The following is a 12,975-nucleotide window of genomic DNA, read 5'->3' as shown; positions in this document are numbered from 1 at the left end:
TACCAAGACATCTGTAGTCGTTTAAGAATGCTTCTATGAAAACTGTAATACTTATTTGAATTTTTCATGATTGTTTATAAAGATAGTAATGAAATCCAACCACCAGAAAAACCAAACAAAATTAGGACAGATGTCGTATTGCTAGTTTTCAGTTCTCCTTTTCCACCTTTTTTTTTTTTAATGTCTTGTTGATAGGAAATGGCAGCAAGGGTACTACAATCATCTTGAGTATTATTATTATATTCTGCTTTGCTTACTATCCTAAAAACTTTTATTTTTCTCCCCACATCGTTAGGGGAGGACATTTATTATTTTGAAAATTTCAAGGAGATTTGAAAGTGAGTGAGAGATATTCAGAAATGAAGTTGCACGCCCACCAAAACAACTTACGTTTTAAAAAATGAAGTTTTTAGGTTTAAGTTTCAGATTCACCGTAGAAGAAATGTGTTGTCATTCAGTGAAATGATATCATCTTTCTGTCTTTCCTCCTCCCCAATGGGCATTGTAGCTTTGTTATGAATTCTCTGTAGGCTCATGGTGACCAAAAAAGAATACTGAAAAAGGGGAAAATGAGAACACAGAAGAAAAAAATTCAGTAACAGTGAATTTCTGTGTCATAGTTAAGAGTGGGCAGAAAGAAGGAGAGTTCCTGTATCTTTCCTGAATTGAGTGATTCCTTGACATAACTCAGCCAAGCAAACCCCCTGGAAATAAATACAGTTGCTACTTGCTATCCTGAAGGATCTGGATTCTTACCTGGATACTGTGCTCTCCATATACCCCATTTTAAAGTAAGAGAAAGTGTCTAGAAATTTTCCTGCATGTTGTCTTACTGATGTCTGAACTGCATTTGTATGAGTGCATTGTCATCTCCAGATCCAGATCCTGGCTAAACATCCCAGTCTGCTGAAAGCATTTCAGACATACTGCAGGGAAGAGAGCTTTATCAACTGTTTATTCTGTTCAAACCATGCTGCTTTCATTGTGTTTCTTATAAGATGCATGGTTACAAATCACTATCAAAATTCCATGCTGAGTGGCTTCCAAAAAGGTGACAGTTGTTTATTTATTTTTTTAAACTCTGCCTCTGAGCTGGAGTCTCACTCCTGTCATCTTGCTGAGTGTTCACCCTCGGTGGCACTTCCCCCTCTGGTAATGCTGCTGTCCTGTGATGCTCCTCTCAGCAGGCCCTCAGGATGCCACATCCAAGGCCTGTTCCTGTTAATAGTGTAGTTGTCTGGAAGACTGTGAGCAGGTCTCATGGTCTGATGAGCTGCTGTCGTTTCTCTTGCAGGGACAGGAGAGAGTGGCAAGAGTACATTTATCAAGCAGATGAGAATCATCCATGGGTCGGGCTACTCTGATGAAGACAAAAGGGGCTTCACCAAGCTGGTGTATCAGAACATCTTCACGGCCATGCAGGCTATGATCAGAGCCATGGACACGCTCAAGATCCCCTACAAGTACGAGCACAATAAGGTAGGCGTGGCTCCTCCTGAGAACGGCTGGCAGAGCCATCCCAGGGCGAATGGTCTCTTCACATGTCTGGGATGCACACTGTCTTTTTTAAATGGGCATTTTCCATCTCATCCTAAAATGGGGTTTTTAATAGCTCAGCACAATTGTTTATAAGTGTTTTTTCCTCCTTAAGTCTTTATAAAGTCACAGCTATAAAAGATTGGAGTTATATTCTTAGTGATATCAGTGAAGGACATGTCTGGATATTTGATAGTAGGTGTATGGATGTTTAAAATGTGGGGGCGTATGTTACATTAAGAAGAGAGTTTTATCAGTTCAAGACAAATTGACCCAAGTGAGGGGATTCAAATGAGAAGTGGTGGCCTTGCCTCAGCCTCCCACTCTTTGTGCTTCCTTGAACAAAGAACAAAACAGCTTCAGACCATTCTGTCCAGTTTAATTTTGGATTTCGTGACTTCCTTTCAGTAGTACCACAGGCTTAATTTTATTTCAAAATAAGCCCATCTGTCACTTCCAGTAACCTTTCAAACACGTTTCCCTGCAGTTGTGTTAAAATAATGGAAAGTTCTAAAACCACTTGAGAAAGGGTTAGGGGAAAAAAATCTAAATTTTCAGCTTTTTAAAAACCAAGCAAACTTTCCCAATATTCAGCATTATTTCTTAATTGAAATAGAAAGCCAGATTTTTTTCTTCAGGTGAAAACAAATGCTGTCATTGCTTACCCTCCAAATATTATAACTACATGATCCCTAACAAGTTTGGTGCATCTGAGGGTGTCCTCAGGTTTGAGTTTATGCTGGGAGTGTATGAGGGAAGCAGAATTGTAGAAACGTCTTCCCTTCCTGTTAATCAATCAGAATGTCTAAGGGTGGAGGCAGTCTTCATTCCTTACAACATGTAGGTGCTGATCTTGCAAGTTGATAAAACCTTAACCTTTTGTTGACAAAACACTACATTTGTACCTGCAGTTGTTTGAGGACCTTCAATCAAAGCATTCATTTTCATTCTCTTAGTACTCGTGATAGTCTGCTCTTGAGGATATTTTCATATACCAGGATCAATGGGTACTAACAAGAAGTCTGCATGCCCAGTATGACTCATATGCTGAGATGTAACTCACAAGCATGAATCATTGGTAAAATAAAGCAGTTCTCTGTACCTCCACTTCTTTTACTATTTAGAAGCTTCTAAATATACAGATCATTTTCAAATCAGGCATTTCTTTTTTTGGAGGTGGTTCCTTAAAATGAACTGGCTGTTTCTTATCTAATTGATACCTTCACACTTCATTTTCCGATGGCAGTGAGAGTCTCTCCACAAATAACAGCGAGGCCTTCCACAAATAGTCCTCCCAGCTTCTCCTCTCAAGAATGGAAAGATCTGAGTAGGTTCGTGGAAATATGGTACCTGAATCACAGGAAGCTGTCTGGATACGGAAGCAGTCTGACTTTAAAAGGATCAGGACATTTCCCCGTCAGAAATCTTAGTGTAGTGGGTTTCTAAAATAGGTGGCGTGCTTGTTTTGTTGCAGTTGTGAGTATTCTGTTGAAGAAATTTTTTTTTTTTTTTTAAATACCCTATGACTACAGTTGGTTGATAATGTGATCTGATGAATTCTGGTTATCGCATGTGTGGTGTAATTGATGTGTGTATATATGTCTTATCAATACATATATATATATATACACATACATAATGCCAGTCCTTGGTGGCTCAGAGGTTAAAGTGTCTGCCTTCAATGCGGGAGACCCTGGTTCAGTCCCTAGGTGGGCAAGATTCCCTGGCGAAGGAAATGGTAACCCACTCCAGTATTCTTGCCTGGAGAATCCCATGAACAGAGAAGCCTGGTAGGCTACAGTCCATGGGGTCACAAAGAGTCGGACACGACTGAGCGACTTCACTTTCTTTCTACACATTAAAGTACAATACCAACTCCTTAATTATACCTCTAAACCATTGTGCTCCAGAAGACTCTTTCAAAGGGATCTTGCCTTGATGTTAGATTTTCACATGAAGACATTGTACAGTCATATAGATGTAGAAGATGATGTGAAATTTATGCCTTAATCATAGAACACATAGAAGAATGCTCAATGTATGTTATTTGAGCTCTTTTTATCACTTCTAGTTAAGTAGGCTTTATTGTGTTGGATACCATTCAGTTAAGAATCAACATCATAAAACATTACTGTAATAATACAAATTTTTCTCAGAGATCATAATTAGCCTATGAAATCTTCCCATGTCTCTTGGTTACTTAACATACTACCTAATACAGTGATATTAGAGTGTGCTGACCCCTGAATTCCTTAAAATGTTTAATTCCTTTCAGTTCATAACAAAAATCACTCTCACATTTGCTCCATTTCTCTACAACACACATGAGTTTTAAAGTATCACCCCTTACTTCCTCCATTAACTTCCTGAGCTCTGCCCCTCCTTGCCTTTATTAAAGCTTATTAAGGAAATAATGTTGTCTGTCTCCTTGCTTTTCCACCCAGCTGCCGCTTCGTCCCGGAGTTCTTCTCTGCTCCCTATGTAGCACTAAGTGATCCCACCCCCTTTAGCAGAACCTACAGTGGAGTATTGATAATTGCCTAGCTTGTATTAGTTGTGATGATTTGGGTATTAATCTTATTTTCCTGACTAGCTTCTAGGCTCTTTGAAAGTAAATCTTGGCATTCTTTGCAAGTTCTATCTTGGCATTTTTCATTGACCCTGGCATAGTATCTTGTACACAATAGTGTTCATAAAAATACTTGCTTTATGAGTAAGTAAATCATTTGTAAGCATAAACAACTGAAAGCCTCCTCTTCTGCCCTGACACCACTCTGCCCCCCGCCCCCCCCCGCCCCCCCCCCCGCCGGCCCCATTGTTGAAGTGATTATTCAGATCCATAGATAGCTGTTGATGCATAAGGGAATAAATACAGTGGGCTGCCAGGGAAGCAGAGAGGGTCAACCAGGCCTAGGCAGAAATTTGCAGTCCAGAAAGATACAAGGGCAGAGCTGAGGGAGAGGCAATTTAGAGAGGAGGAATGGCTGGCGTAAATGTTCAGAGAAAGGGATGTGTATGCAATGTATAAACTGGCCAGTTTAACTTGAACAGAATTCCTATAGAAGATAACTGGAGAAATAAGAACAAAATAAACAAAAGGCTTAAAATATGCTTCTGAAAGGTTTTGAATCCAGGCTAAGAAGTTTGGAAGGCAGCTATGCTAACCACTATAACACTGACGCCTTGGCCAGGCTAAGAAGTTTGAATTTTATTTTCTTCTATTTATGATAGCTACTCAATAATAATCATAATTTGTGTTTTGGTTAGAATTTTCTACAAAAGTTTCTGGTTACAGTGTGCTCTAATATTTTGTAAATATTTTAATGGTTAGTGTGCATTTTACTAGCAATTACTTGGAGGCCATGCCTTGTGATTTGTATTATTTTGTGACCCTAAAGATATAAAATATATAACTGATTGATTTATTAAACAGCTTCTTTAGTCTATGGCAGCTGCATAAATAAAAACAAACATTTTCCAATATTGTCCAGCCTAATTTTGTTCTTGCTTCTGAGTTCATATATTTTGTAAAGCAAAATGTAGCTTACAAATGATGTGGCCCATTCTTAACTGAGAAATTATTCACTGTTTTTTGTTTTTGTTTTTTTTACTGTGAAATTGGTCTAGTCTAGGGGACTGTTGCGCCAAAATATTAGAATTTGTTTTGCTCCTGTGTGTTACTTCACTGAATGGAAAGTCTTACTGGTTAGTTAGGGGCTCGCACAGTGGTCAGAGGGAGTCCAGGCTGCAACCTTTGCCCAGGTGATGGCGTGACATTGCAAGTCTCTTCACAGCCCTTGCTGAGTGCTCCAGGGATCTTCAGTTCCAGGGGAGCTCGTAATAAATTGAAAACTTTTACCAAAAATAGATTAATTCTTCCCTGGTTGTGTTTCCACTATCCTGTTCTTGGACGTTTTTTGCCAAACAAGTAATATTTATAGGTGAGCTGGTTGGACTCAGCCCAAGTAAGAGAGCATGTTTGAGGACTTCTGAGTACTTGAACTTGAGTTTATTTATTTCTAAATATTAGTTTGCCTTTTCCTTAAACACAAGTGTTAATAGTTAACGCTGAAAGGGACTAACTATTTGTTGTTTAGTCAAATCAAAAGATCCATTTAAGACTCCACTGGATGCAAGGCATTCAACACTGAAATAGATTACTCTGTCATTTCTTACTTTCCAAAAGAAAGGATGTTTTCATCCCTATTATTTTATGCTTTCCTATTGAGCACAGGCATGCTCTTCTGATTATTCTTTAGTTGAGGCCTTGAAATCAGCTCAATAAAATTTCTTTGTTAACATGGCTAAGATAAGATTGAGTTACAGCTCAAGGGGGCAGATACCAAGGTTTTGAACCCTTGATTTGTGTGTGCTTCCTGTGTGTCCCTGGCAGTTGGCATTCTTGCTGCTTTGCCTGTTGTTGTTTCACATGCACGTGCCTTATTTTCTTAGTTGATTGCCGATTACCTCACAATGAGGAAGCGTCTTGTTGTCTCCCACAGCATGCCAGGAATGTTATAGGAGCTTTTGTACCCTGAACAAATTACTCTGGCTAGTGGGTTCTGGTATCCCTTTACTATTGGCTTATGATTTCTGTGAAATCCAGGTATTCTTACAGCAGTTTTAAAGTATTGGCAGGCCTTTGCTCACGTTGCCAATCCCAGGAAGAGAAAAGAATCTGATGAGTCCTCATGCAGTGAACTCAAGATAGTTATGAGTAGAACTCAGCCATGTGCTGATGTTGGGTAGACATGGCCCTCTTCTGTTCTAGTTTCTACTGTTAGACTCGAAAGTCCTGATGACCAGGGCTCTCTTGGCACCTAGGCTGCAGCTGCCTTTGACCAGCCAGCCAGAAAGTTTCCAGGGTGGAGAGATTGAGGGGACATGTTACTGTAGAACCTCTTGTCCTCCCAGAACCTTTCTAAGAAAGGGCATGTCATAGGGAAAGGACCTGGTTAAACACATTTACAGCTTTCTGAATTTTCTCTAATCCCTGAGAAATCTAAGCTTCCAGAAGCTATTTTTCAAAAGAAAAATGTAGCCAAGATTCTGGAAGATTTGCCAACTTGTTTCTGCCTGCCTTTGATCAGTTGAACAAGAAATTACTGTACTACATTTTTCAACATGGGGGAATTTTCTAAGAGACTGATTTCAATTTAATATTTGTCATCTCTATGATAAGAACATGATAAAGGCAGACCTTAATCAGTATATTTCGGTATCTATCCCTCTGAAGAGTTGTCAGTCAGTGTTCTTTGCTTGCAAGCAACAGAAGCCAACACCAGCATTTAATTAATTTAAGTAGAAAAAGAATTGATGGGCCTATGAGGTCACTCAGAGAATTGAAGAGAAGCAAAAGGACCAACTCCTGGAAACCAGGACAGGTCTGTGGAACTCATGGGAGAAGCATGAACTCTGACCATTTTCAGTCTTTGTCACCCCACTCAGGATTCAAATTCCTGGGAAAACTTGCTGGATTCATCCAGCCAGGCTTCTGTGCTAGCTGTCTGGACTAGGCTGGGCAATTTGATTGACAGTCCCTGAGGGAAATCTGGGTACAGTTAGTAGAAGAGGAATGATGCTGGCACAAATCACAGTTAACCACTGCAAAAATCATGCCACCAATTTAAAAAATACAGTGACACACGGATTCTCCATCAGTGCAGGCTCTCCAGTTGCGCTCCACATTTACTAAGCCTGTTGTAGGATGTGGGGGAAGTAGAGGAGTTAGCGGCATAGCAACACTTATAAGTGAGTAACTGAGCTTGGGCCCACACACTGAATAACTGCATAACCTTGGGATTGTCACATTTCCTCCCTACACATGAATTTCTTTACTCTCTTTAGCCTGAATGTCCTCATCTGTGTTATGGTACAGATGATAATAGGATTATATGAAGGGCTTAATAGATAATCTATGTGAAAGTGTCTTGCAAATGATAAAAAGAATAGTTTGTCAACTATTATAAGATGAATTGGTTATCATGGAGAGAATGAATGCTACTCATCTTCCATCTTTATTAAGACTAAAGCAAACTGAAAATAATTTAAACAGTACAACCAGATTTAGGAGGTATCTAAAGAAAACTTTCCTCAGAGTGACAGTCATTGAAATGGGATACCAAGGGAGGTACAGAAATCTCCTTATCTGGATGTGTTCAAAAATAGAATGTATTTTTAACATGTGAAATACTTTAAGGCAATTTTGCTGAAATAAGACCAGGGATGGACTAGACAACCTCTCAAATGCTTTCCAACACAATTTTTTTTTTTTTTTTCCTATGCTGATTCTCTGATTCCAGGACTTTAGCAAAGAGATGAACTGTTGTTAAAGTTACTTTATTATAATTTAAAGCTCCTACCTTTTTTGGACATTGTCCATTCCAAAGTACTATGAAAATTTAAGGGAACAAAAAAAGACAATTAAAAACAGATTTGTTTTGATAGTGGTCTGTAGTGAAATGGAGATTTTTCTTTCTTTGAATCTCAGTCCTGTGCTGCTGCTGCTGCCAAGTCACTTCAGTCATGTCTGACTCTGTGCAACCCAATAGATGGCAGCCCACCAGGGTCCTCTGTCCCTGGGATTCTCCAGGAAAGGATACTGGAGTGGGTTGCCATTTCCTTCTCCAGTGCATGCATGCGTGCTAAGTCACTTCAGTTGTGTCCGACTCTGTGCGACCCTAATGGACAGCAGCCCACCAGGCTCCTCTGTCCACATGATTCTCTAGACAAGAATACTGGAGGGGGTCGCCATTTCCTTCTCCACTCAGTCCCATAAGTGATTATAATATTTGTATCTATCTAAGTTTTTTTTTAACAGTGTTCAAAGTTCAAAATCACATGCAGGTTTTGTGGGTATTAGTAGTGATAGTTATTTTAATTGGGTCGTTGGCTACTGGCCACCAAAGACAGCCTGTAATTTTTCACAGGGCAACTGTCAACTCCTGCATCTACAAATTTTTGAGAGTTTTCTTTCTGATAAAGAGTGTAAAGGAATCTGGAGACTTTTCATGGCCAACTTGATCTGTCAACCACATTTTTTTTCTGAGGCTCATTTACCACTTTTTCATTTCTCTCTAAGGACTCATGTTGGGGAGTTGATCAACATGGATTCTCTACTACCTATATCTGCTTTCAAAATCCCTTTGTATACCTTCACTTTTAATATCTTGCAAATACGTCCTAGCCAAATTTTTTCCTCACTCTGTCCTTGTTCCACTGTAGTTCCTTATTCATTTTACACCCATGGCAGTCATATAAAAATAGAAAATGAATATGAGATTTTGTAATTCCCCCTTCCTTGGCCAAAATTAATCCGTAATCCCAAGGCATGCCATATCATTTATGCAGGATGAGTTATCTTGAGCTCATGTTCATCAGAGGAGAACTCTGAAGCAAAGAAAGACTTGAGCAATAGACTGAGGCTGATTTCTTTTCTTATTTTGGTAATTTTTGTATACAGAAAGGTGCACACATCATTCGTGTTGTTCATGTGTTTTTTCCATATGAACACATTTGCATACAGATCTGTTCATCCAGATTAACATGACCAGAAATTCAGAAGCCTCCTCAGGCTTTCTTCAAAATATGCCCAACCCCCAAGGGGGACTACTATTCTGCCTTCTAATAACATAGATTAGTTTTGTTAGTTTTTGAACTTTATATGAATGGAAGCATACAGTATAGACTCCTTTGTGTCTGGTTTGTTTAACCCAACATTACATTTGTGGAATTCTCATTGGTGTTTAATAGCAATGCCCCATAGAACTTTATGAAAGTGGTTTATGTCTGTGCTGTACAGTATGGTAGCTGTTAGCCACATGTGACTTTTGAGCCCGTGAAACGTGGCCAGTGTGACTTAGGTACTAAATTTTTACTTCACTTAATCTTTTAAATTTATTTTTACACATGACTAATGGCTACTGTATCAGATAGTACAGTTGTATAATATTCCATTTTATGAATATACTACAGTTGCTTACATATCCTATCATAGAAATTTGTTGGAGTTTCTCGTTATTATAAATAATGCCATTATAAACATTCCTGTACCTGTCTTTTGGTGAACATAAGCATGTGTTTCTTATCTGTGAGAGTTCTCTTTGCCCTGTATCCTTGGCAACACTTGGTATTACTATTCTGGTGACTGTATAGTGGTGTCACATTGTTGTATTTCTTTGATAAGTAGACATGTTGAGCAACTTTTTTATATATTTATCAGCCATTTGGTTATCTTTTTAAAAATACTTTATACCTTTTTCTTTCCTATTGGACTGTCTGATTTCTTATTTTGTAGGAGTTCTCCATACATTAAGGAATCTCAGTTGAGTAAATGTATTTCAAATATTGTCACTACCTTGTGGCTTTTTATTTTCTTCATAGTTCTTTAAGTGAAAAGAAGTTCTTAACTGTAATATAGTCCAGTTTATTATATATATATTTTTTTTTTACCCTTTTGACTTGTGTTTTTGTATCCTTTTGAAGTAATCTTTGCCTATTTTAAGGTTGTGTAGATAATCTGCAGATTTTTCTTCTAAATTCTTAGTTGTTTCGCTTTTTACATCCGGATCTAAAAATCTATTTCAGATGGATTGTATTATATGGTGTGAGGTGGAGTTGGGGATCAGGTTTTATTTTTTTCATATGGATATATAATTAGTTCACTTATTGAAAAGACCATCCTTTGCCCAGTGCAATGCAGTGTCTGTCATCTTTTACTTTGTCATTCAACAAATATTTAGTAAAATTTCCTGTCTGAAAATCAACATAAACCAATTTGGCTGTTTTTAAAAAGGAAAAAAGCAAGTGCTCTAAGGAACATGACCAACTTGTCCAAACACATGCAAGAACTCTGTTTAAGCAGTCTCCTCTAAATCCCTTTCAGCTGCTCAGACCTTGGATGTCCGGGGACTGATAGCCACCATATAAAATACATGTGGCATAGTTTAACACATTTTAGTAGGAAGTTGTGAATCCGGTCATTAGGCTGTTCTTAGTTAACTACTGGCAAAGCATCACATAAATATTTTCCTTGTTCTTTTAAACCAAGTAATGCATGACTTTCCCCTTTAATTTTAAAACAATGCATCTATTTCCAATTAGAGAGTCAGAATCTGTTTGTTGGAACCAAAGAAAGTGAATGCCTAATGGAGTTTGAAGTGATCTAGTCAGAGTATGGGGCTGCCCTGTAGCTCAGATAGTAAAGAAGCCACCTGCAATGCAGGAAACCTGGGTTCGATCCCTTGGTCAGGAAGACTCCCTAGAGAAGGGAATGACAACCCACTCCAGTATTCTGGCCTGGAGAATCCCATGGGCAGAGGAGCCTGGCAGGCTATAGCCCTTGGGATCTCAGAGTCAGATACGACTGAGCGAGTAAACACGAGCGTGAGTGAGAAATGCTAGCGTTTTTCCTCTTCATTCTCGTACCACTAAAGAAATAATTTCAGCTCTGAACTTACTTTTTGCTGTTGTTGACGTTTAAGGTGAGACTTGCTTAGGATTTAGCAAAAAAGGCAGCATGGTCACATATATCAAAGGCTGAAATCTTGTTTCTGGTACTCTATTCTTCTTTGTATTGTTTACCATAAATCACTTATACTACATAGTTGTGCTTTTAAATAGCACATTGTCATTCTCCTGTAATTTTCATGAATATATGCATGTATCCAAACATGAATATCCTCAAGGAAATGTACCCTAAGGAAATAATGACAAGTTTCGTGTCACATTATATATGACACTTTGCTTTCAAAGGATAAAAAAGAAATGCTCCATTTAAAGCTATGATCACTAGTTTTGACTGATTCATTGTAAACCTATACTTCGAACACATTTATTTTCCTGATTTTATGTTGTCACTGCCACTACTTTGTAAGATGATTACGCAGTTTTCTTACAGTCTTGTGATAGTTGTTAAAAATGTAAAATAACTTAGAAAGGACTGGCGTTAACGGCATATATCAAGAAACTTGACACCATGACTTTGTCAAGATGTGTATGATTATAGACTGGTTGGTGGGTTATCTGCTTCGTTCAATGTACACACATCCTCTGTGGTAAAAAGTATAATGGTTCTGAGCAAAAAAGAAGGCTGTGCCAACTGTAGTAGGCACGAGTCTGTCTGGGAGGTGGTGAACAGTCCTTGAAGTCATTGGTTCTATGGTAGGAGTTTGGCTGTTCAGGTCATCGTTTTCCTCATGTGTATCGAAGGCATTTCATGGGGTCGCAAAGAGTCGGACACGACTGAGCGACTGATCTGATCTGATCTGATCTGATCGAAGGCATTAGCCCTATCTTCACTCTCAGGCTATACTCATGGCAAAGGCATCAGTGTGTCACTATTTGGTTATATTACACTGCAGCCAAACTCTCACTAAAGTTGGGTATTACAATATTTGTAAATTGGGTTGTCCTTCACTTGACCTTCATCTTTTATTCCATATTGTAATGGAAAATGTAGTGTTAACAGTGGTTGTCAGAGTTTTAGGAATTTTGGCTTTAGCAAAGCTGAGTGCAGTGTTGGTGTGCTATTTAGCCAAGAATTTGATATTGACATAAAATGGCCAATACCGTATACTTTGCTGATGGCCTGTGTAGATATCATGTGATGTGTGCCCATCTTTGGGGGAGAAGGGTGGCCTGAAGGAAGAGTTCTTTTTCTTTGAACAGTGACACTTTTTGACAAATGCTATAGGAAGATGAGATGCCTTCTAATTTGCATATAGGTGCCATATAGTCCAATAGCAGCTTTGGGTCATCCTAACTGAATATGAGGTTGGAAATGACAATTTTATATTCTTGTAACAGTGCTTCTCAAATGTCAATGTATGTGAACCAAGTGGAGATCTAGCTAAAATGTGGATGGTATTTCAGTGTATCTGGGAAGATTCAAGATTCTACTTCCTCACAAGCTCCCAGGTGATACTGAAGTTGCCTAAAGTAGAGTTATCTTTGAAATAACTGACAACCACCAGAGGCAGTGTGAAATTATCAGTGGGCTTCTTTGAGTAAAGATCCCAGAACTGATACATCCATAGGATTTCAGTTAAGGACATTCAGCAGGTTACAGACTTTCTAAGCTATGCCTTCCTTATCTGAAGAGTGAGAATGATAATGTTACCCACTTCCTATAGTCGATGTGGGCATTACTAAGAGAATATAGATACAAAACTTTTAGGATGGTAACATCAGTATAGTAAGTGTTCACTGGATAGTTGGTGTCAAATTGTTCCCAGAAAGTTTTGGGACAGGGAAAACATATGGGCCCTTGGATAAAGCGCAGAATGTGTGAGGAGAAACTGCTAATGTTTGAAAATGTTGAAGAGGCTATGACACAACAATGAAATGTGAGTTCCCCATTATCAAATGTACCAGTGGTCTCCAGTAGTGGCCTGGCCTCTGGTAAAACCTAGGACAGCTGGTCTAGAGTATAAGTAACAG

General features: G+C 38.7%; 1 protein-coding gene across 2 annotated transcripts in view; it reads left to right on the top strand.

The window, feature by feature from the left end:
- LOC147367068 (guanine nucleotide-binding protein G(q) subunit alpha) overlaps nucleotides 1–12,975 on the top strand; it is a 315,174-nt gene that overhangs the window by 104,419 nt on the left and 197,780 nt on the right. For both annotated transcript variants that reach the window (XM_086415620.1, XM_086415621.1), the window contains exon 2: nucleotides 1,295–1,479. In XM_086415620.1, coding sequence (XP_086271746.1) covers nucleotides 1,295–1,479 — 185 coding nt within the window. The remainder of the gene's footprint in view (nucleotides 1–1,294; nucleotides 1,480–12,975) is intronic.

The sequence above is a fragment of the Bos grunniens genome, chromosome 8, assembly GCF_055505025.1.
Source record: "Bos grunniens cultivar Pamir isolate PY7600 chromosome 8, Bosgru_T2T1.0, whole genome shotgun sequence".
Taxonomy (NCBI): Eukaryota; Metazoa; Chordata; class Mammalia; order Artiodactyla; family Bovidae; genus Bos; species Bos grunniens.
This window is presented reverse-complemented; position numbering and strand designations above follow the sequence as displayed.